The 23,634-nt window shown below is 46.8% G+C and overlaps 1 protein-coding gene across 1 annotated transcript in view; it reads left to right on the plus strand.

Annotated features, from left to right (window-relative positions):
- The first annotated feature begins 223 nt into the window (after positions 1 to 223).
- The window catches only part of LOC147724200 (uncharacterized), a 146,307-nt gene continuing 122,896 nt past the window's right edge, over positions 224 to 23,634 (plus strand). The window contains exon 1 of the mRNA XM_086966971.1: positions 224 to 760. Within this exon, the coding sequence (XP_086823097.1) occupies positions 526 to 760 (235 nt within the window). The 5' untranslated portion in view covers positions 224 to 525. The remainder of the gene's footprint in view (positions 761 to 23,634) is intronic.

The raw sequence follows: 23,634 nt of genomic DNA on the forward strand, positions 1-23,634 counted from the left end.
TGCTTTAATAAACGTTTCACTGTGAGATCATTAAAATCCTTTTAGCAGATTTTATACATTTGAACATACTTTGTTGCAACTGAGTGGACAACCTGCATTACGCATACGAAAGCAAATGAGACACCACGTATAAACCTTTCTGACCAGCAGAGGGCCTGTTCAGTCCCACGAAAAACAAATGTTGCTGAGTTGCAGCGCCCCCTTTCTCTTTTCACTTTTGGATGACATCATTAGGTTAAAAGAAAGCAGACAGGGTGTGAGGCCTACTCTACATTGTAATCAGAAGCAGACAGGAAAACACTTCCCATCCCTGCAATTATTTATGACAAACCACTTCTGTGTTTATAGTCAGGAGACTGCAGGATCGTGTGAAAACACCGACTATTGGCGGATGGCTAAGTAAATGCTTCCTGAAGGCGAAGCAGAAGTGACGAAGGACTGCAGTAAGCAGTTCCCTCTAGCCGTCGACTGCTCTGCTTTCTGCATTTCTAACAACTTGGCTTTGCCACGGCCTTTTACAGTGAAATGCAAGTGGAAAATGACTTTGACGACGAGCCGGACTACGCCTGTGTTTTTGTCACGTCAGATAGTTCGTTGTGGACAAAGAAGCTGACCGAGCTGAAGCAGGGAAGCAAAGACGTTCGTGCTGGAAGTGCGGTCACCTTCACGCTGCCGGCCGTGCAGTACGTCACTCAGCAGGGCGAGCCGCTGCTCTCCGGGCAGCAGGACTACGAAGGCACGGTGCTCTTTCACGCGCACGGTAAGTTGTTTCCGTTTCCGTTTAAACGAGAGATAAACAGTGCACAGCGCAGCCCTGTGGCTGCTTCAGACACAGCAGTCTGCATGAAGAGAAGCAGCAGGATAGGTTGAGACCAGCAAGCATTGCTAGAGCGGTCGTACGGTCCTAGTTGCGGCTCTGAAAACTAGATCTCGCTTTTTGGACACACTTGAGCCGCGCGCCGTTTTTCGGCTGCTTGCCTTCTAGGGTTTAGCGATGTGTTGTGCTGCCTGTACATCTGCATGAATAGTCACCAATACAGAATCGTTTTAGTGTCAACTATTTAGCCTGCCGATGGAAAATATGAATATTCTCTTCTATGCACTAATTTATAGGCAAATAGCAGAGATTGCATTCTATTTAGCCGTCATCATGCAAACAAGAAAGCTTCACCTTTTACCCAGCTACTGGTTAAAGAGAAAACAGTATGTATAATTGGATCAGATTTTGTTTAAAGTTAGCTAGTTAAACAGCAGAAAATATGCACAATTTGATCACACAATGCAATTCGCTGTTATCTGCTGTGCAAAAAGCAAAGGAAGTTCACTATCTCCCTGATGCATCAAGAACTCATTTTGCAATTCCTTAATAGCGAAAAATAACGATTCGCTATTAAGGAATAGCAAAATGCAATGCATGAAGAAATCACAAAAAAATAGCGATTTTTAAAAATTCCTTAATTGCGACTTGCAAATTGCGAGTCACAATTAAGGAATACCTCCCCTCTAGGCCCATAGGAATGAATGGGAAGACATTCTTAATTTGCGAATTGCAATTAGCGAAGCGCAAATTGAGAATGCGATTTCAAGGGTGCAGGGGTGTCCAAAGGACACCCTGTTGCACCCCTGAAATTGATCTGTGCACATATGTTGCCCAAACACATGCCCTTAGGGCATGTGTGTGCGCAACATAAAACTTTGAAAAATGCACTTTAGTGCATTTTTCAAAGTTTTTACAAATTACCATGAAGTTCAACTACATTGTAATTTGCGTTCCCTATTAGCAAAATTTCTTAAATTGCGATTTTTGTATTTGGGATGATGCATCCCAAATGCAAAAATACCGGTCGCTAAGGGGCAGATTCTGAGAATCTGCCCTTTTGCGAGCGTATTTTTGCTTGATGAATCTATGCCTATGTGCCCAGGGTCTGAATAAACAGGAATGATGATGTTTTCAGCCGTGCAAATAGCAAGGAAACGTCACTCACTATTTATGAGGCCGCTGTCTAAAAGGCTTAGATTGTAACCACATGTTAATTAGCAATGATTATTTACTATTTGCCTTGTTCGGCAAGCCAGATATCAAAGAAACGTAATTATTTACCTGTTGAGCGTTGGATCAATAGCAGAGATTCTATACCGTTTAGCTAGCCACCACTTAAACAGTGGCGTTTCTCTGTCATAAACCAGGCTGCCATCCAAATACTACAGATGCTGTTTAGCTGGTGAATGGGTAAATAATGAGGTTCCTCTGCCATTCTACCAGTCACTGACTGCAATTTTTGAAATTCAATACATTTGTGGATTTTGTAAACTCACATAACTGTTCATCTAGTCGAAGTTCCCTCTTAATAAAGTTATGTGGGAGAGATATCATGAAAACAGTAGAAACTACATAAAGTTTGCAAAATTTGGAACTTTGCTGACATTTCTATACATACTTGCACTTTCCACTGGAAGTTGTTGGCTGCCTGCTGATACTGGACATGGCTTGAAAAGTTTGACTGGAATATTACTGTGCCCTGCAGAAGCATTATTGAAAGCGCCTGCACCAACCAACCAGTCCTGTGAATTCCCTGCTCTCCAGCAGTGGAATCTGTTGTCACACCTCCAGTTGCCTGTGGTAGGAACCACCAGGGGATCGCTTGCCATCCTGCTTCTGGCTGAAATCTAATGTTTGGGATGAGTCTACTGCTAAAAAGTAGCTTCTTAGTGGAAGTGGACTATTTAAAAAAAAAAAACAAGTGACTTAGTCAAGTCCTGCTTACAATGGATATTTACTAACGTTAACTACATATGTGCTACCAGAGGATGTGTCATGGAGCACATAAACATGAAGGACTAGCTAAGTTTTATGTGACCAGTGTGTCTCAAAGCAGGCCCGCTAGCAATAACAAACAATAAATCTTCTGCAAGGCATGTGGAGTAGTTTAAGTTGAGGTAAAAAAGATTAATAGTTTATGGATATATTTTGAACTACCCCGTAAGTTGAGTCTGCTTTTATTGAATAAATCGTACACAACATTTTTCCTTGATGCTGTGGGAGTCAGAGGTCTACCTATGGCTGTTACAGGTCCCAGCGGATGGTGTATCAAAATATAGAGATAATATTGTCATTACGACAACTGCTACATTGTGAAGGTATGCAAAAAGAACACTTGATGGACAGAGTGCTGATCACTGTCAAACATTCATCTCAGTACAGAGATCAGGGCCTAAATCCATGTTTTTTTGCTCCAATGCCATTCCAGTTTAAACTCAGCCATATGCAAATCAGTCTTGACCCTGCTCCCCATGTGAACAGTCCAACCTGAACTGCAAGGCCAGGTCCTTTCTGGACCTGAAAGAAGCAGCCAGACTACCTTGACGCCAGTAGCATGGAGAGCACGGGACCCACGTATGTGCATTACCGTTGGGGTGACAAATTATAAAAGAACAATTGATGGACAGGATGCTGATCACTGTCAAACATTCACCCCAGTGGGGTGGGGTCATGAATGACAAGAGGGGGTGAAGTCGTGATTAGGTCATGATGCCCCTCCCTCCCATGGTAATACATGGAATATTTTAATCTGCACATCAGCATATATGGTTTTATACAATTACATCTTTCGGTGTATTTTTGTTTTAAAAGAAAGTATTTTGGTTAAAAAATGTCGAAAGAATGTTATAAAGAACATGGAGAAATAGGAACAAAATAACATGCACACACAGCACAGTTTCCAGGCCTAAATAATCAGAGTTGTCTTGTATCTTTCTTCAGCGAGGGAAAGTCGGTTTTGTATACTATGCTAACTTTGATTGTATATTTGGAGAGCCTGTTGCTTTAAGCATGGGAATATGTTCTTCACTATACATGACTCACTATAATCCAGTAGACACAAACTACGCAATATGCATTAGTAGAATTAGAATAGGAAAGGATAACAAAAAGTGTACCAATGGAGAGAGAGTTTAGCTAGGGAAAGATGGGAAAGTCTGGCCTCACCTCTTAGGGCCTGAGATGTATGAGTAGAGTTACTTTGGTTTGGACTGTGTATTCACGGATGTGGTTGTGTATCAGTTGAAGTGTGTGTGGCATAGATTAAAGTTGTGTCTGATCTATTAAAAATGATGGTAGGCTGACCTTCTCAAGCCAAATTAATCAAGTTACTTGAAGTGTGGCTCACTGGTTAGAGCAGGCAGACCCTGAAGCAGAGGTCAGACCCAGGACCAGGGTTCGATTCCGGACGTGGCAGGGTCTTGAGCTCAAATGTCCATGGACTCGATAATTCTCGCTTCGGTGCCTGACCTAATCATGGGTTCACACTCTGCAACTCTGGGCATTAAGCTTGCTTAATCTCGACAACGGCCCCCGCGGCGGGATGCCTGGCTTTCACCTTGGGGATGCCCTGTAGGGGCTATCTCACAGGGAAAAAGCCAGGACGGGTTCCCAAGGCAAGTGCGGAGATACCCCTTCGGGGGTCGATTCTGGCGCTATATAAGAAACATAATAATAATAATAATAATTGCTTCTATCTTCTGAGAATACTGAAGAAAATCTTTCCCTGTATCCCTTTTGAGCTGCAGAACTCTGTAATAGTTGCCTTGGTGCTATCAAAATTTGACTATTGCAATGCGCTCTATCTCAGCATTTAACAGCGACTACTAAATAAACTCCCGATCCTTCAAAATGCAGCTGCCTGCCTTCTCTTCGGCCTTCCAAAGTTTCAGTTGCTTTCTCAGGTTCTATTTCAACTTTACTGTCTACTGGTAAAAAACGGATTGATTTTAAGGCCCTTTGCATTGTCCATAATGTGCTTCATGACTGTGGCCCGGCATATTTGAAGCCCAGTTTCCAATGGTATTTCCTTAATAGAATGCTATGATCCACTTTCTCGAAAAATCTGGTGGCTCCTAAATCAAAGGGCTATCTTGGGGAGGTAGAAACTCCATAACCACCACTAGAAAATTAGGAAATAATCTTCCTCTGTTCCTAAAATCTCAGACCAACTTGGCGCATTTTAGGAAATTACTCAAAACTTGGCTCTTCTCCAACTAATAGTTCCAGCTGAGTTATAGCTCGTTCATGACAGTTCGCTTACGCTAAGATGCATTTGGCATTTATGTTCTCTATAAAAATATTTATTCATTGAGGTTTGCTGCTTTGTATATGAGTCAAATTCAGACTATAATCAACTTTCAGATTTTAGTCTATGTGTATTAGTATATATGATATTATCTGCACTTGTGAAGCAAACCCTTGCCCGCCAAGTTACACAAGATTAATTATTGGTACTTTTCCAATCACATTGTGTCGCTGTAATACCTTTTTTCTAAAATACTGCATAACAGACATGTAAACAATACAGCTTGATCTGAAGACAAGTGTTGTTGTAATACCTAATGTTAGAAGTGGGTCTAATAGGAGACGGTCAGGGCTATTAATGTGTAGAATTAGGTTTAGACTCCATGCACCCAGAGATATATTTCTAATGTTTAGGGACATGTTTACTGGGAATATTTTATTATTTAGCATTTGGATATACCTCCAGATTAGCTTGACAAATTTGCAAGTAAAATCATGTTCCATATTTTCTTCCATCTCATGACAACGTTTAGCTGATTTTAGTTGGGCGATTTTAACTAGTTTATTGGGCCTCCAGTCGGTTTTGGGATTTAACCAAGACTTGCATTACACCAAAGCAGGTGATATTTTAGCAGCTGTAGAAAAAATCCATAGTGTGAGCATGATAAAATGCCCTTCGTGCGTGGTCACCCCCATTTTTTGCTGAATTCTATTGCTAGTTGGTAGACTCTACACACTAGGGCAGTGGTAACCAGTGCCCAGTGTATATGCTCTGATCCATGAAACATGTAGATATTGACTAATCACCAATTGTTTTATTTAACTCTCCTATAAGGCTATTGTAGGAGGGTAGGATCTGCTTTCCTGGTTACTCCCCCTTTTTGCTTGGTGCCAGAATGTTTTTGACCTAGTCTTACTGGGATCCTGCTAATTAGGACTCCAGTCACTGTGCTTTCTCCCTAAATTGACCATGGTAAGTACTTATGACATCCACAATTGGCCACTGGTGTACCCTTGTAATTACCCAGTATATGCTACTTATGTGCCCAGGGCATAGGTACAACAAGAGTCTCCCATGGGCTGCAGCATTTCTTGTGCCACTCATGGGAATCCACTTAAACTGTGACTACAGGCCTGCCATTGCAGCCTGTGTAAGTTGGTGCTTGCATCTCTCATGACAGATAGGTTCCCTTATATCTGAGGTCACCACACTTCAAACCTATAAGGCAGCTGTTAGACCTGGCATCTTTGGCGTGGTTTCCCCTGTCTTTTTGCCTCTGCCTCCTGCATTTTTGACGCTGTGCTGGATTCGTTTTTGCTGGTTTAGATGCTTTGGGCCCTTTGTCACTGCTGATCAGTGTCAAAGTGCAAGTGCTCCCTGTGTAAATTGTGATTGTAATTGGTAATCCATGATTGGCATATTTGTATCCCCTAGAAGTCCCTAGTAAAGTGCACTGAGAGTGCCAGGGCTGGAGTTACAAATGCAACTAGTGGGCCGGCAGCACTGATTGTGCCACCCACATGAGTAGCCCTAAAATGTTGTCTCAGGCCTGCCACCGCAGTGCCTGTGTGCAGTCTGTGAAATGCCATGTCCCGCTGGTCAGTGTCCTCACTGACCATGCCTAACCCTTCTCTTTCTGTGCACATTGGTCACCCCTGTGGAAGGCCCAAGGTACCCCCTTGGGTAGGGTGCAGTGTAAGTGAAAGGTAGAGCATGTACTAGTGCAGGTGACATGCTCTGGTAGTGAATGACAGCCATTTTCGTTTTTCACTATTGTAAGGCTACCTTGCCCATAGTCTATCATGGGGAATGCTGGCTACAGTGGCTACCAGCATATCTTCCCATAGGAGCAAGGTAGGACATAAAAGTGTGGTATCCCTGAACTCAGAATTTAATAACACATCTTTTAGAAAATGTGGTTTTTAAATCATGTGTTTGAGAACAGCACTTTTAGAAAGTTGCTGTTCTCTTGTATGACCTTTCTGTGTGCCTTGGCCTGTTTGTGAATTGACTGTCTCGTTTGTGAGTGGAAGGGACTGAGTGGCTCCCAGAGTTTGAGTTGGCCATCCCTGGGCTAATTACCTCCATCTGCATCTAGAGTGGTGTGAGGGGGTCCACCTGGGCCTGAATAGGGCTGTGCCTGCCTTCCACAATGCTGGCTCCACCTCCTGCTGTGCGGCTGACGACCCTGCCCCTCTCTCTGAAAAGAAAGGAGAAGCCAGGAAAAAAAGTACTCAAGGAACTCCCAGAACTGGTTCAGGCCGGGCTCAGAGCCCTCCTGCACAAAGAGAACAAAGACTTTTAGGGATATAAGTACAGGACTCCAGACTACAGACAATTAGATCATCCTGGAATCAAGAAGGAACTCTGCCAAGGAGAGAGCTGGAAGACTAAAGAAGGAAGACTGTCCTGCTGTTGCTTTGATGGATTGACCTGCAGTTGCTTTGCTGCCAAGGAGAGGCGAAGGACTTTGCTTTGTGCTGTGTCCCCTTGCTTGAAGGAATCTCCAAGGGCCTGAGAAGAGCTGGCTCCCTGTTAAGAAGTCCTCCAGCTTCCCTGAACTCTGCTGAGAGAGCTTTGTCCTTCCTAGAGTGCTTGGGCCAGTTGTGGTGCCTCTGGAAGTTGTATCTGTGTTGGGAAGCTGTAAACCAAGATTTTAAAGACTTTCTGCAAGTTTTATCGCATCGCTCGCTTGTGGAGCGCACCCCCTCAGTGTGAGGAAATTCCCGCCGCCACGAAGGTCGAGATCATCGTAGCGCCTGTTGCCGATGCCAGAGTCATCGCATCCTTCGTTCGCGGGACGCACCAGTCCGGTGGGGGAAGATTACCATCGCTGCAAGTATCGTCGCAGAGCCTGTCGTCACTCGGTGAGATCGCCGCACCGCTTGCTTGCGGATCACATCACTGCAAGAGTCGTCGCAGAGCCATCGCATCGAGGGGCCGCGAGAGGAGAAGATCGACGCTGAGTCGCGTATCGTCCCCGCACCGGAGATCGTCGCCGCCCCGAAGATCGTCGCATCGTACCTATTGCGAGCCGCTTCCACTGAAACCTGTGCACCGGAATCCACGCAAGGTATTGCATCCCTCCACATACAGACCGGAGTCACCGCAACACACCCGCTACATCCAGCGGGTTGTCGCATCGCCTCCCCAGGGTCTCAGGAGTGACGCATCACTTACTTTTGAACGCTGCAGCTTTCACTTGGAACTTTTGTCGCACCTAAAGGTACTGTTGGCTAAAAGGTGACGCAACTGTGGATTATTTTAACATAACTTTGAGAACACTTTTGAAACCATATTCTTGAACTGTGTATGTTGGATTTTTGTCTTGTGTAGTTTAGATTAAAATACCTTTATTTTTCTAAACTGTTGTGGAGTCAGTTTGTGGTGTTTTCACTGTGTTACTGTGAGTGTTGGTACACATACTTTACACATTGCCGTACACATTGCCTTCGATAATCCTTGACTGCTCTTGCCAAGCTACGCAGAGAGTGAGTAGAGGTTATCTAAGAGTGTTTCCTTCTTACCCTGATTAGAAGCAAGGGTCCCTATTTGGACAGTGGTACCTACCTCTGCCAACTAGAGACCTCCAGTTCTAACAGCAACCCTATGGCAGGCTCTTCGGTCCTGAGGGCAGGGTGCTTGCGAGGGAGTGTGCAACAACATCACTCCCTCGCAAGACCTCTGCGACTCCCTCGCCTCGTTCTTCCACCGCAAGATCGCCAAAATACACAAAAGCTTCGGCGCACCAACCACGAACCCAACCACCGAACCAACGACCCCACCACCACCCTCTGCGCCTGGACCCCGGTCAGCACCGAAGACACCACCCGGACGATGAACACCATCCACTCCGGATCCCCAACCGACCCATGCCCCCACCACGTCTTCAACAAGGCCGACTCCATCATCGCACCCCAACTTCGGGACATCAGTAACGACTCCTTTTTCACCGCCACCTTCCCGGAAAGCTGAAAGCACGCAGAGATCAGCGCCCTCCTGAAGAAACCTACAGCGGACCCCACCGACCTCAAGAACTTCCGCCCCATCTCGCTCCTCCCTTTTCCTGCCAAAGTCATCGAGAAGACCGTCAACAGACAGCTGGCCGCCTTCCTCGAGATGAATGGATCCCTCGACCACTCGCAGTCCGGCTTCCGAGCCAACCACCGCACCGAGACCACCCTCATCCTGGACCTCTACTCAGCATTCAACACGGTCTGCCACCGCACCCTAGTGCAGCGCCTCAGCAACATCGGAATCCAAGAGAAGGCACTGGAGTGGATCATCTCGCTCCTTGCCGGTAGAACCCAGAGAGTCCCCCTCCCCCGTTCAGATCCGAGGCCACCGAAGTCATCTGCGGCGTACCACAGGGATCATCACTCAGCCCCACCCTCTTCAACATCTACATGAGCCCCCTCGAAGCCATCGCACGCCAACACAACCTCAACATCATCTCCTATGGCGATGACACCCAGCTGATTCTCTCCCTCACCAACGACCCAGCCACCGCCAGAACCAGCCTACACGAAGGGATGAAAGACGTCGCCGAGTGGATGAAGAACAGCCGCCTGAAACTGAACTCAGACAAGACGGAAGTCAACATCCTGGGATCATCTCCCTCCGCCTGGGACGACTCCTGGTGGCCCCCTGCCCTAGGCACCACTCCCAAGCCAACGGACCACGCACGTAACCTGGGCTTCATCCTGGACTCCTCCCTCTCGATGACCAGACAAGTCAACGCCGTCTCATCATCGTGCTTCAACACCCTGCGCATGCTCCGAAAGATCTTCCGATGGATCCCCACCGAAACCAGGAAGACGGTCACCCAGGCACTCGTCACCAGCCGACTGGACTTCGGAAACACCCTCTAAGCCGTAACCACAGCCAAACTCCAGAAAAGACTCCAACGCATCCAGAACGCCTCCGCACGACCCGTCCTGGACATCCCCCGACACAGCCACATCTCCGGCCACCTGAGAGGCCTGCACTGGCTCCCCGTGAGCAAGAGGATCACGTTCAGACTCCTCACCCACGCACACAAGGCTTTCCAGGACCTGGTCCCTAAGTACCTCAACAACCGCCTGACCTTTTACACGCCCACCCGCGAGCTACGGTTGACCAGCCTCGCCCTCGCCGCCGTTCCACGTATCCTCAGAGCCACCACCGGAGGAAGATCCTTCTCCTACCAAGCAGCCAAGACATGGAACACCCTCCCCATCCACCTTCGGCTGACCCAGGACCATCTCTCCTTCTGGAAACAACTCAAGACCTGGCTTTTCGAGCAGTAACGGACCCCTCTCCCCCAGCGCCTTGAGACCCGTCCGGGTGAGTAGCGCGCTTTACAAATGTCATGATTGAAATGCCATGATTGACTGCATGAGCAGGGCACCGCTTCAAACCCCGGAGTCGATTCTCGAGGCTATGTAAGTGTGGTTAGCCATTTTAATACATATAGTGGACATCAGTCATTACGAGATGTCTAACTATATAGTGGCTGTGCCAAACTTGGTCAGGTTTGGTATTAAACATGTTGGAATCATACCCTAACACCGATTCCTGTGTTGGAAGTATGATCCCATGTACTGGGAGGCCACCTTGGGGCACCCCTGTATTCCAGTAACAGCCTTTCAGGGTCTGACAGCAAGCTAATGCTTTTGCAAATCACAGACATGATTCTGCTCACCTGCTGCTGAACCATGCTCGATCAGGGGAAGGTAAAGCAATAGGTTTCCTTTCACAGAGAGGCGTGACCACCTCCCAGACAGGACTTAGCTATTGGGCTGCAGTAGAGCCGCTTGCCAGCGCTACCAGACTTCACTCTGTCTTATGATGTCATCCCTGCCACCATTTACTTTGGACCCTCATCCTCACCCTCACACCTCCTCACTCTCACACACCCTCATCCTCACACACCCTCACCCTCACACACCCTCACCCCCATCACCCTCACCCCCGTCACCCTCACCCTCCCTCACCCTCACATCCCCTCACCCTCACACACCCTCATTCACCCTCACACCTCCACCCACCCTCACACACCCTCACTCACCCTCACACCCCTCACCCTACCAACCCTCTCTCCGTCACTCACCCTCACCCCCTCACACCCCCACACACCCTCACCCTCACACACCACATCACTCAGGAACACCACCACATCACTCAGTGGCACCACTCAGGGGCACCACCACATCACTCAGGGACACCACCACATCACTCCGGGACACCACCACATTACTCAGGAACACCACCACATCACTCAGGGACACCACCACATAACTCAGGGGCACCACTCAGGGGCACCACCACATCACTCATGTACACCACCACATCACTCAGGGACACCACCACATCACTCAGGGACACCACCACATCACTCAGGAAGACCACCACATCACTCAGGGACACCACCACATCACTCAGGAAGACCACCACATCACTCAGGGACACCACCACATCACTCAGGGACACCACCACATCACTAGGGGACACCACCACATCATGCGGGGACACCACCACATCACTCGGGGACACCACCACATCACTCAGGAAGACCACCACATCACTCAGGGACACCACCACATCACTCAGGAAGACCACCACATCACTCAGGGACACCACCACATCACTCAGGGACACCACCACATCACTAGGGGACACCACCACATCATGCGGGGACACCACCACATCATGCGGGGACACCACCACATCACTCGGGGACACCACCACATCACTCAGGGACACCAACACATCACTCAGGAACACCACCACATCACTCTGGAACACCACCACATCACTCTGGAACACCACCACATCACTCTGGAACACCACCACATCACTCAGGAACACCACCACGTCACTCAGGAACACCACCACATCACTCAGGGGCACCACCACATCACTCAGGGACACCACCACATCACTCAGGGACACCACCACATCACTCAGAGACACCATCACATCACTCAGGAACACCACTACATCAATCAGGGACACCACCACATCACTCATGGACACCACCACATCACCAAGTGGCACCACTCAGGGACACCACCACATCACTCAGGGACAGCACCACATCACTTAGGGAAACCACCACATCATCACCACATCACTCAGGAACACCACCACATCACTCAGGGACACCACCACATCACTCGGGGACACCACCACATCACTCGGGGACACCACCACATCACTCAGGGACACCACCACCACATCACTCGGGGACACCACCACATCACTCGGGGACACCACCACATCACTCAGGGACACCACCACATCACTCCGGTACACCACCACATCACTCGGGGACACCACCACATCACTCGGGGACACCACCACATCACTCGGGGACACCACCACATCACTCGGGGGCATCACCACATCACTCAGGGGCACCACCACATCACTCAGGGGACACCACCACATCACTCGGGGTCACCACCACATCACTCGGGGACACCACCACATCACTCGGGGACACCACCACATCACTCGGGGACACCACCACATCACTCAGGGACACCACCACATCACTCATGGACACCACCACATCACTCAGGAACACCATCACATCACTCAGGAACACCACCACATCACTCAGGGGCACCACCACATCACTACGGGACACCACCACATCACTCTGGGACACTACCACCTCACTCTGGGCCACCACCACATCACTCTGGGACACCATCACATCACTCTAATACACCACCACATCACTCTAATACACCACCATATCACTCAGCCCAACCACACCATCACTCAGCACCACAACAGCACTGTCCTTGTTTGCTACCAACAAGCATTGCCATAGCCAATAGGACTCGCATTAGGAAAGTGTAAGCTATTGGCTTTGTGAATAACAATGCTATTAATTTATATATTTTCCAAGCCAACACATATTAAAAAAAATTGCCATTTACAATACCAATAGCTCACACTTTCCTAATGCGAGACCTATTGCATTGCAAATACTTGTTTGTTGCAGAGTCCTCTGTGCTGCACAATTTTCGCATTATGGATGTAGTTCTCTCACTTTATTTTGTTTTGAATGGCGACACGTGTTACTAGTGTGTGTCCTAAGATCGTCTTTTCAGTGCATTGTCCTTGGTCCATTTGTGCCACGCTATGGACCAGGGACCTGGGATGTAAACACGAAGCTGCGTCACTTGCACAGCTCTGCACTAGATGGCAGGAGAGAAACATGCAGGAATATTAGCTTTTATTGTATATACTCAAACAATTTAAGATTGGAATGTAAGTCAAATCTTTCAGTTGCACCGCATGAGATAGTTTTCTAATGTCTCCATGAAGGAGGTCATTGATTGAATCCTATGAAGGAATAATCGGTTTGTTTTACATATAAACTTGTTTTTATGTCAGATCCTGTTTCGTTCTGTCGTGGGGCTTGTGTTGATGAGAACGAAGATAAAAAAAATGCGACCCTGGCAATTGGGCACTTATTTAATAGGACCTTACAGGCATGTGTTGCATTATGAGAGACTTAGGAGAGCATTGATTTTTTAAATGATTTATTAGTGTTTAGTTCAGAGAAGCACGGCAAGCCTTGTTTACTTAAGCTCCTGTAATGCCGCACAGCAGCCCAAGTTTCTTTGCTGTGATGCACACGGGGGAGAAATCATTTCAGAGCAATATTTATTATAAAAATTGCCTTCTTCTGCAATCATTCCCTACACTCATGCACTATAATGCGCCATGGTGCAGACGTCTATGCTTGCTGTCAAGCATAGGATTTGTACTGGAAGCATGCAACGCATTTTATGTGTGCTGTGCAGTGCGACACACGTGCAATATCTGGAATGTTTGGAGAAATGAAAAAAATCAATCTCCTTGTTAGTGCCTGCTTCAAGAAGACGTGTTGTTTTTATTTTTTTTAATTTTATTTCAAATCATTTTTATTTCAAATCAGGAACAAAACAAGTACAAGACAATACAGTACAATAAGGATCAAAGAGGTAAAAAAGGAAATTACAATGATTCAACATATTCAAGGCCTGAACAGGCAAAGTATAAAAGAAGGAAAATGGTGGGTGAATCATTTACTCATAAGTGACGTGGACAAACCTAAATAAACAAAAAAAGAGACATCAGCAGTGGACATGTTGTGACATACAAATCATACATACATGAATACAATTGCAGTTGCGAGACCATCAGATTGCGCGTTTACGGTACAATCATTAATTGTGCTGAAATAACTACTGTCTTTAACATGGAGGGGAAGTAAGCACCAAACTGTGTGACACGCCAGGTATGGGAACACATGGAGAGAAATATTGCCTTTCAGCGGGAAATAGTATAGTCCAAAGCTCTGTTTTTAATATACAAGCAGTGTCAGTGCTAGAGGCACACATTAATGCGCAGCTAAACTCAGATAATGAGTGCTTTGTCCGCAGGCAAGGAAAACAAAAAGAACACCAATTGACACTTTCTATGCATGACTAAGAGTGCTGGCAAGCACATGCACTGATGATGATGCCAACAAAGAAGTATGTGCTCAAATGATTCAAGGATGCTGCTCAGTAGGCTTACAATGTTGGACCCTCTGCAAGCCAAGAATAAACATAATGAGAGTCTCACACTGTGTTGGTAACACAAACTAGCAGTCCTCTGCAACATCACAATGGAAACAGTGATGGTGGAAAATGGAGGTTGGTGAGTGTGAGGACATCACCAGATCCATCAAGACAGAAACAGATGATGCAGTCTATACTAAACCACCACCTGCGGCCTCTGCTGCTCGAAGATGATGGAACCAATGTTCATGTGGATGTTGAAGGGGAGACCACCCTGCACCTGACTACCCAGACCAAGGCAAAACGTGCTCTGCATGCAGGCAGCAAAGTCATTTTGCACAAGTATGTAGAGGTGGGTGTAGAAGATGAGATGGCAGGAGAGGGTAATTCCCAGCAACTGTGAGGAAGATAGATTTGGAGCAAGACGCCATGCCACCGTGGTTGCATCCAAGTGCTGGGTACATGATATCATTCTCTAGAAGAAGTAAATGATGATGATGAAGACTTATTCCTCATCTTAACGGTAGGCCATATGTCAAGAAGCATAGTTGTCCCTGGCATCCTTGGCGGAGTTTCCCCCTAACTTTTTGCTTCAGACCTGTTTATACAGATTTCATTTTTTGCAGTGCACTTTACCATTGCTGACCAGTGCTAAAGTTTTGGTGCTCTTTCCCTAACACATTGTAACATTGGCTTATACCCAATTGGCACATTTAATTTACTTGAAAGTTCCTAGTAAAGTGCCACTACATGTGCCTAGGGCCTGTAAATTAAATGCTTACCTGCTGCCTTCTTGCTTGGGGAGGAAGAACTGGACCTGCATCTTCATCTAGAGAATGACTCCAAAGGTTAATTTAATGGCCATCTAATCTGAGCATCGGAGACTTAAAAGGTTCCTCAACCTGTTTTTTGCAAGTTCATGACCCTCAAGTGGTACCTCTCAGATCCTGACCTCTTAGTGTGGTGGTAGCCCCTTAGTGTGGCTGACGTGATCTTCAAATAGGTGTGACGTTCGCACTGGTACAGTGTCGTTCGCACCAAAGTACAGTGTGAGCCATAACCAGCCTGTCTCTTTGCCCAGGAAGTATTGAATGATAGTGGAGGACAGCCAACGCGAAATTCCAAACCGCCCATCCACAACGTCCAGGCTGCTCCTTGTGCCACTCCGCCCACAACGCTCTCATTGACCCTTGCAACCCTCTGCAACAAAAATGGAACTCTTGGCACAAAACTTGAGAAAAGAAACCTGCAGGGGCACTAATGTGGGACTGTATCCAAACTGCACTCCATTGTGGTCGACATGAATCTTTGACTCTGACCGGGCCCAACACGACCAGATAGCAGCGGTTGGAGCTTTATGCTATTAGGTGCTATTTTGCAGTTTATTCTTTAAAAAATCATAACTCCGGTTCCACATTCTGGATTTTTGTCATTTTGGATTTATTAAATTCTGCTATGTTTCTCTAAACTGGGGTGGGAAACTTTTTGTGCGGTGTTTTGACTGTTTCACTGTTTGAAGTGTTACACAAATACTTTAGGAATCCACTCCTTGAGAGATGGTGTTACCTACAATTGTGGGGAACACCCTAGTGTTTTTGGTACCCCTCACACACCAACAGGCCCCTTGGTGTCATGCTTCATCATTGGGGTCCTCGTACCCCTCTACGGGGTACGGTGTGCTACTACCTACGACTAAGTGGGAGAACTAATGCAGACTATGTGTGGTGCAGGTGAGGGGTTTATTTTTATGGTTATGTGAGTGAAAGTAGTGGGGTATATAAAAAGTGATGTTAAAAAATACGTGGCTCGTGGGGTAACAAAAATTTTTTAATGGACCCCCGTGCTGGTATTATTCAAAAACAGATGAGGAGATAGATTATGCAAAACAATGTGCATTAACTCCTACTTGTGTGCGTCAACATGTTTCGGTGCCAAGCACCTTCTTCAGGACTGGGGTACACAAATCCCCACCTTACTCATGTTTCCTTACTTTCCAACTAAATTGTAAAAAGTGAGGTCAATAGTGCAGGTATTACAATGTACCTAGCCAATAGCCGCTGGTGTGATGACCTGTAAGAGAAGGGGACAAAAAATCTTTTGTGGTGGTCCACTTCTTTAATAAAAACCAAAGGAAAAAGAACCTAAGGACGTGGTCATCTCTGTGCGGTTCAAATATCAGGTCAGTTCATCATGCTATTCACGAATATTGTGCCTATTGTGAAAAAAGGACACAATAGGCAATAGGTATTAGCACGCCGTACCCCGTAGTACGATGAAGCATGACACCAAGGGGCCTGTTCGTGTGTGAGGGGTACCAAAAACACCAGGGTGTTCCCCACAATTGTATGTAACACCATCTCCAAAGGAGTGGATTCCTTTTGTTTAAACGTATATGCCCAGGGAAAACGAATCCATTTTCAACTCTCTCTCTCCCTCCATTGTTAGTTATATGACACAAATACTTTACACATTGCCTCTAAGTTAAGCCTGACTGCTCTGTGCCAAGCTACCAGGGGTGAGTACAGGTTAATTTGGGGCTTGCTTGTGTCTTACCCTGAAGAGGATTGCGGTTAATGTTGATCAGGGCTCACACCCCAGTCAACTAGTTACCCAATTTCTAACATTCGTGGCAGAGGTGGCATAGTATTTGTGTTTGTGCAGCGCTATACTGTGATTTGGTTAACACAACCATCTTATATATATCTAAAACCAATTAGAATTTTTTCTCTCTGATTGCCCTTCTTGTTTTTAAATTCATTTATACTCTATCTGACTTTTGTGCCTGTGTCCCCACCTGCAATGATGGAGATTGAGCTTGTCACCCTGGAGAGTTACACTGTGGCTCTGCCCAAGGAGTTTTGCCAGGAGAGGGGCTGCCTGCTGAAAGGAGTACCAAGAAGGCAGAGCCACAGCAGACCTTGAGCTCATAGGAAGAGGCCCAGTAGTTACCAACAGATGATAAGGTGGGAGAGGAAGATGAGGAAGGATCAGACCAGGATCTACAGGAGAGTCTTTGAATGCAGCTTGTTGAGGAGGGGGTAACCTACTCCCAGCAATGGAAATCCCTCCCCATACAGGATTCAGTATTTCTTCCAGCGGCTTGACCCCAGAGGAGTTGAAACTGACCATGTAGGAGAGAATTACTTTAGAGCTTTTGGCTCATGAGAGGCGCCTTAAGGAACTGGGCATCAAAACCAAACAGGCAGAGTCTAGCAGTGATGGTGGCAGGATAACTGCAGTACCCTCTGGAGACAAGTGGGTCCATATTCCTAAAGGTCTGGTTCCTGACTTTATTGTGGGAGACAATATTGGCAAGTGTTTTGAGGTTTATGATATTGCCTTACAGATTCTGAAGATCCCTGAGGAGGATTGGGGGAGAGTCTGTGTATGGATATCCCTAGAAAAGGGAGGGTCACCCTACTGGTCCAAGAGAAGGGGGACACAAATTGGTATTCCCCCTCCCACCCCCATGAAGAAAGCCCTTGCCAGGATATATGGACTTAGCCCGGAGAAGTACAGGCAGTTGTTGGTGGATTTCATGGATTCCTTTTACAATGCACTAGATGGTTAGGAAAGGACAGTGAGGTGAATGATTACAAAGGGCTGTATGATCTGTTTGCAAAAGAACACATGTTCAGTAATTGTTTTCCAGAGTTGTGCCAACACTTGATTAATAGTAAGCTCACTGACCCCCAGGTAGCTTGTTAAGGAGGTGAACCCCCTGGCTCAGTGCAAGGGTCCATAAAAAGGTATCTGGTGGGGGGGGGGGTCACCACAAGGGGGACAGGGTCCCTATCAGAAGAAAGAGGGGGAAGACAAACTTAAAAACAAGGAGCTCTCTAAAGGTCTTCAAACGAGTTCCACAGGTCAGGGCTCCCAGCCCCCAACTGAGAAAAAGAAGAAATGGTTCCATGACAGTAAGTCTGTAGGGAAGGCACTCCCCAATTGTTAGGAGTGCCAAAAGAAAGGGCACTTCAAGGGGGATTCCAAGTGTCCCAAGCAGGCACAGCACCCCACTGATGGGCAGTCACAGGAGATGGCTAATGTAGCGCGTTGGGACTAAATTGTCCCAGTTAGTTGGGGGGCCAGTGTAGAGGTTACCCTAGTGTCCCTGGGTGGCTGTGATATCATGCAGAGAGCTCACATGCTTAGTAACTCTAGGAAATGCAGGCAGTGGGCTACCATAATGAGCAGAGGATGGCTATGAAAGACATTGGAGCCAGCATGATAACTGTCAGATTTCATCTGGTCACCTAGATCACATAATTGCTAATGCATTCCACTAAGTTATTGCAGCTCACAACCACGAGACTCACTATCCAGTGGCTCTGATTCCATTTTAGGGGGGGTCGGGGGCTCAGGTTCCTTGAGGGTATCAATAAACCTGTACCACACAAATAGTATCCATGGGTCTAAATCATTATTGTGTGACCTGCAAAGATCCATGAATTACCCAACTGAGATTCAAAAACAAATACAATTTTTTTTTATCGGATAACCATCAGTCACCAACCTTGGTGACCTGCTTCATCATCTGGGTTTCCTCATTTCTACAACTTGATTGTTTTTAAGGGCTGCGACTATATTGGAAGGATAAGGCCCCCGGAAGAATGGTGCAGGTGCCTGCCAAGAAAAGGAAGAGCAAGGGGTGCGGAAAACCATGTCCTGAAACTTCCACTGTCCAGGCAAGGCTGAACCTGATGGGGGGCACCCTAGAGCCTACAGGGGAGGAAGATGCCACCCTGGAGAACCTACCTGAGCTGGCCAACTGGCAACAGGAAGGAGGTCCCACCTGGGAGGAGTACTGCAAGGCGCACAGGGAATGTCATACTCTTGTGTTGGGCCTATAGCAGCAGGTTGAGGCCCAGGCAGCTGGCGACACCTCTGGTGACATTTGACAGGCTTTTCACCCGCTTTTATTGGTCTCAAATTAAAAGGGTTCCAGATGCTTTCTGCAGGTCCTGCTATATATGTCAGGCCAGTGGCAAGTCAGGAGGGAAGTTCAAAGCTCCCCTGCAACCTTTGCCTGTTGTTGGCCCCCGTTTGAAAAACTGGCCATCAACATTGTTAGGCCCCTGGACCCCAAGACAGCCATGGGAAATAGGTCTATCCTGGTCTTAGTAGACCATGCCATCCGGTACCTGGAGGCTATCCCTCTGAGAACAGTGACTGCGCCTGCAGTGACCAGGCGCTGAGCAGAGACCTTTACCTGTGTTGGATTCCCCAAGGAGGTGGTGTCAGACTGTGGTATCAATTCCATATTGGGGTACATTAAGGCCATGTGGAAGGAGTGTGTGGTAACCTACATGTTCTCCACTTCATACCACCCTTAAATTTATGGACTTGTTTAAAGGTTCAAAGGGAACGTAAAAAGCATGATAATGGGCGTGTCAGATCCCATGAGGTGGAAGTGGGATGTCCTCCTGCCATGCCTTTATTTTATTTGTCTACTGGGAGGTACCGTAATAGGGGGTTCGCTTCAGCCCTTTTGAACTTCTGTACGGGCACACTGTGAGAGGACCTCTCAGTCTGGTGAAGGAGGGCTGGGAGCAACCTCCCAGGAAGGCCCCGTAGGATCTGGTCAGCTACATGTTGGCACTCCATCTTCAGATGAAGCGCTTCTGGAAGCAAAGCACAGGAAAATCTAGAAGCCAGACAGGAGGACATTCAATGACCACTCCGGTCGAGTTTCAGCCTGGCAAAAAAGTGTGGCTTATGGAGACTGTGGGGCCCAGGGCTCTACAAGACCGCTGGTCTGGCCCTATGAGGTTAAAGAGTGCAAGAGTGATGTCACCTACTTGGTGGACCTCAAGACTCCCAGGTTCTGCATGTCAATTACCTCAAGCCCCACTTCAACAGGTCTGAATTGACCATGCTTCTGGTCACAGACGATGGAGTGGAAGAGGAGAGTGAACCTCTCCTCGATCTCCTTTCTTCCAAGTAGCAGGAAGGGTAATATTTGGATTTGGATTTTACCCAATTGGCATATTTAATTTATTTGTTCCTAGTAAGGTAGCACTACATTTGCCCAGCTCCTGTAAATTAAATGCTACTAGTGTACATGCAGCACTGGTTGTGCCACCTACTTAAGTAGCACTCTAAACTTGTCTGAGGCCTGACATTATAGGAGCCTGTGCATGCAGTTTTAAACTGCCATTTCTACCTAGAAAAGTAAACCTTTTGCCAAGACCAAACCATTCTTTTTAATACACATAAGTCACGCCTAGGGTCGGACCTGGACAGGCCAGAGGGCAGGGTGCAATATATTTGAAAAATAGTTTTCATATTTGTGAGTGACTGAGGGCAGTTTTCAAAAACACAATTTGTGCCACTGCATGCCCATCATGTCAGACTCCACGCTGCAGGATCCGGCTGATGTACATACAACTCCACCTCCCGATCTCACCAACACACTGGTAACAAAAAACACAGTGGGTTCGAGCGATAGGGCGAGGGAAAATAACTGAACAAGGAAGGGAAAGGAAGGGGGCAGCTGGGAAGGGATGGCTGAAAGACAAGAAAACACGTATACTGGTTAACAATGATCACATAAAAAAACTACTCTCATTTCATTCTCACTAAGTATACTAAAAAGTTCACCTTTCTGAGTGCCAGGTATTCCACTTCCTCCCTGTGTATAGCCCAGGAATAACCAAACAGCTAGTCCCTATGGAATAACAACAATAGTTACTTTCATATTCCACTGTTAGCAACTTGCAATTTCTCTCTTTTATGGTTGCACGTACCCTGCCTTGTGATAGATCAGTGCCCAAATTATAATCGTGTTGAACTGAGTAACTTCCACCCTTGAGTTCAAAACAAAACCAGTTATTTAACGGTGAAATGTTCCAAAATAAAATATCCAGAATAATCCTTTTTAGACACGGAAAGACGTAGCGTTCTGCCACTGTCTTCCGCTCTCAACCAGCACCTGCACCAAGTTCTCAATAACAATAACTCCAAACACGGCAAGGAGTAGAGAACCCACGTCCTTCCGCTTTGGCACTTTACTTGCTAGACACTAGTGCCGTTCTTCGTAGCGGTGGTGCGCAGAACGGCCAGCCCCAACACACTCCGCTCTCTTTACTCCCAAATTGAACTCTGTTCCAGGACGCCGCCGCGCCTAATAAATCACCGAGTTGTCTATTTGGCAGGCAAAAATTAGTACATTACATCTCATCTAAAGCTCCGCGTTGATCGTCACGCGGCCTTTTTTTTACTCACAGTACTTGCCACGATTCTTCTTCCTTATTAACAATCCTTTCCTTCCAGCCTCGAAGATATTTGGCTGAAAATATAACTCTCTGGATCTTGAGAACGGAATCGTCTTACGCGCACAACTCGGGAACACCGAGACAGATACAAAATGCGCGTTTCCGTCTTTTTTTTCCACTCGCCGAGTCAACAAGGTTCAATTGCATAACCGGCCTCTCTCTGCTAGAATCCTAAAGCAGACGAGTGCCGCCATCAGCTACGGGAAAAACCAAACAAACACTGGGGGAAAACAAATCACGAACAAGGTCAGGTGGTCCCACCCCTCCTTTATAACACCACTCCCACTACCAAGACTTCTGGGAGATGTAGTTTAATAAAGTTTTAGGTAGGCGCCTTGCTAGTCCCTGACAGTATGTCCCCGTCCCTAGCGCCTTCTAGGGCCAGGCTTAACAGGAAACCCTTGACGAAAAGACAGCACCTTCCCAGGAGCAGGCACCTCGGAACAGCCCACCCTTTGCATGTATTCCTCCTTAACCTTGTACCAGCATTCCTGCACCCCATTGTGAGCCCTCTGCAGTATTAATACCTTTTCCTTAACTGATGGCTGAAATTGAAGATCAGAAGGAATATCATCCGGTAAAGTACAGGCCTCAATTCCAGAATTAACTAGGAAGGGGAACATTCCTGGGGGACTATAACCCACCTTCTTACTAGACCTCTCTTTCTTGGCCAATGTGGCCACTCTGAACTGACATGCGACCCCCGCTAAAGGTGAGGATGCATAAGACACCAGATGTTTCTGACAATACCCAGATAAAAAATGTACTGTTCGAGTCCTCCAGTCTATAGAAGGGTTGTGGTACGTAAACCACGGCATCCCCAATATGATTTCGTATTGGGGAGCTTCTATGATGTTCAACGTTAGCGTTTCCACATGTCTCCCTTCTGACCCCTCTATTGACAACATTACCTCAGCTGTCTTCTCAACTATTAGACCCGATTTTATAGGCTGTCCATCTACTGCCAACACCTCCTCTGGTATATCTCTAGGTACTCTGGGTATAGCTAAGCGAGACACTAACCCATTATCAATAAAATTACCCGTGGCTCCCGAGTCCAGCATAACCCTGACTTGGTGACTTGTTTGCTCATATTCTAAGGACATATTAAGAACCAGGTGCGACTCATTCACTCCTATACCAGGTGATAATAGTGAAGTGAGTCTCCAATCAGGTATCACCTTCTCTCGGGATGAAGGTGTTACCAAGTTGTCTGTCTCCCTTCCCATAGTGGAAGCAGCTATTCTTTTATTCTTGTTCCAACTAGAGGGGTTTTGGGGCTTAAAAGGGCATTCACGCACGTAATGCCCTTTTTTGCCACAGTACATACAAAGACCGTGTACTCTTCTGCTTTCTTTCTCCTCATTGGACAGAGGGGATCTAATAGCTCCTATTTCCATAGGTTCTGCCCCTTCTGCTGATGTCTCTAGAGCTCTAGGAGGGGAACTCCCTATACTATTGTAACCTCTGTCCCATTTTCTCTTATCCCCACTCAGCTCAGTCAGCCTTCCATCCAATCTCAGGACCAAGTTCACCATATCCACACAAGTGGTGGGTTGAGGATCTATGTAGGCCACCGCGTTCTTCAATTCATCCCTCAAACCCTGATAAAATAGGGACATTCTTTTACCTTCCGGCCAATCAGTTTCCGCAATCAAACGATTGAATGTGGTTAGATAAGTAATTAAGTCACTCCTACCCTGACGCAGGGATAATAACTCCTTATCTGCGCTGAAATTAGTGGCCCTC

This window comes from Lissotriton vulgaris, chromosome 4_1 (assembly GCF_964263255.1).
Source record: "Lissotriton vulgaris chromosome 4_1, aLisVul1.2, whole genome shotgun sequence".
NCBI lineage: Eukaryota > Metazoa > Chordata > Amphibia > Caudata > Salamandridae > Lissotriton > Lissotriton vulgaris.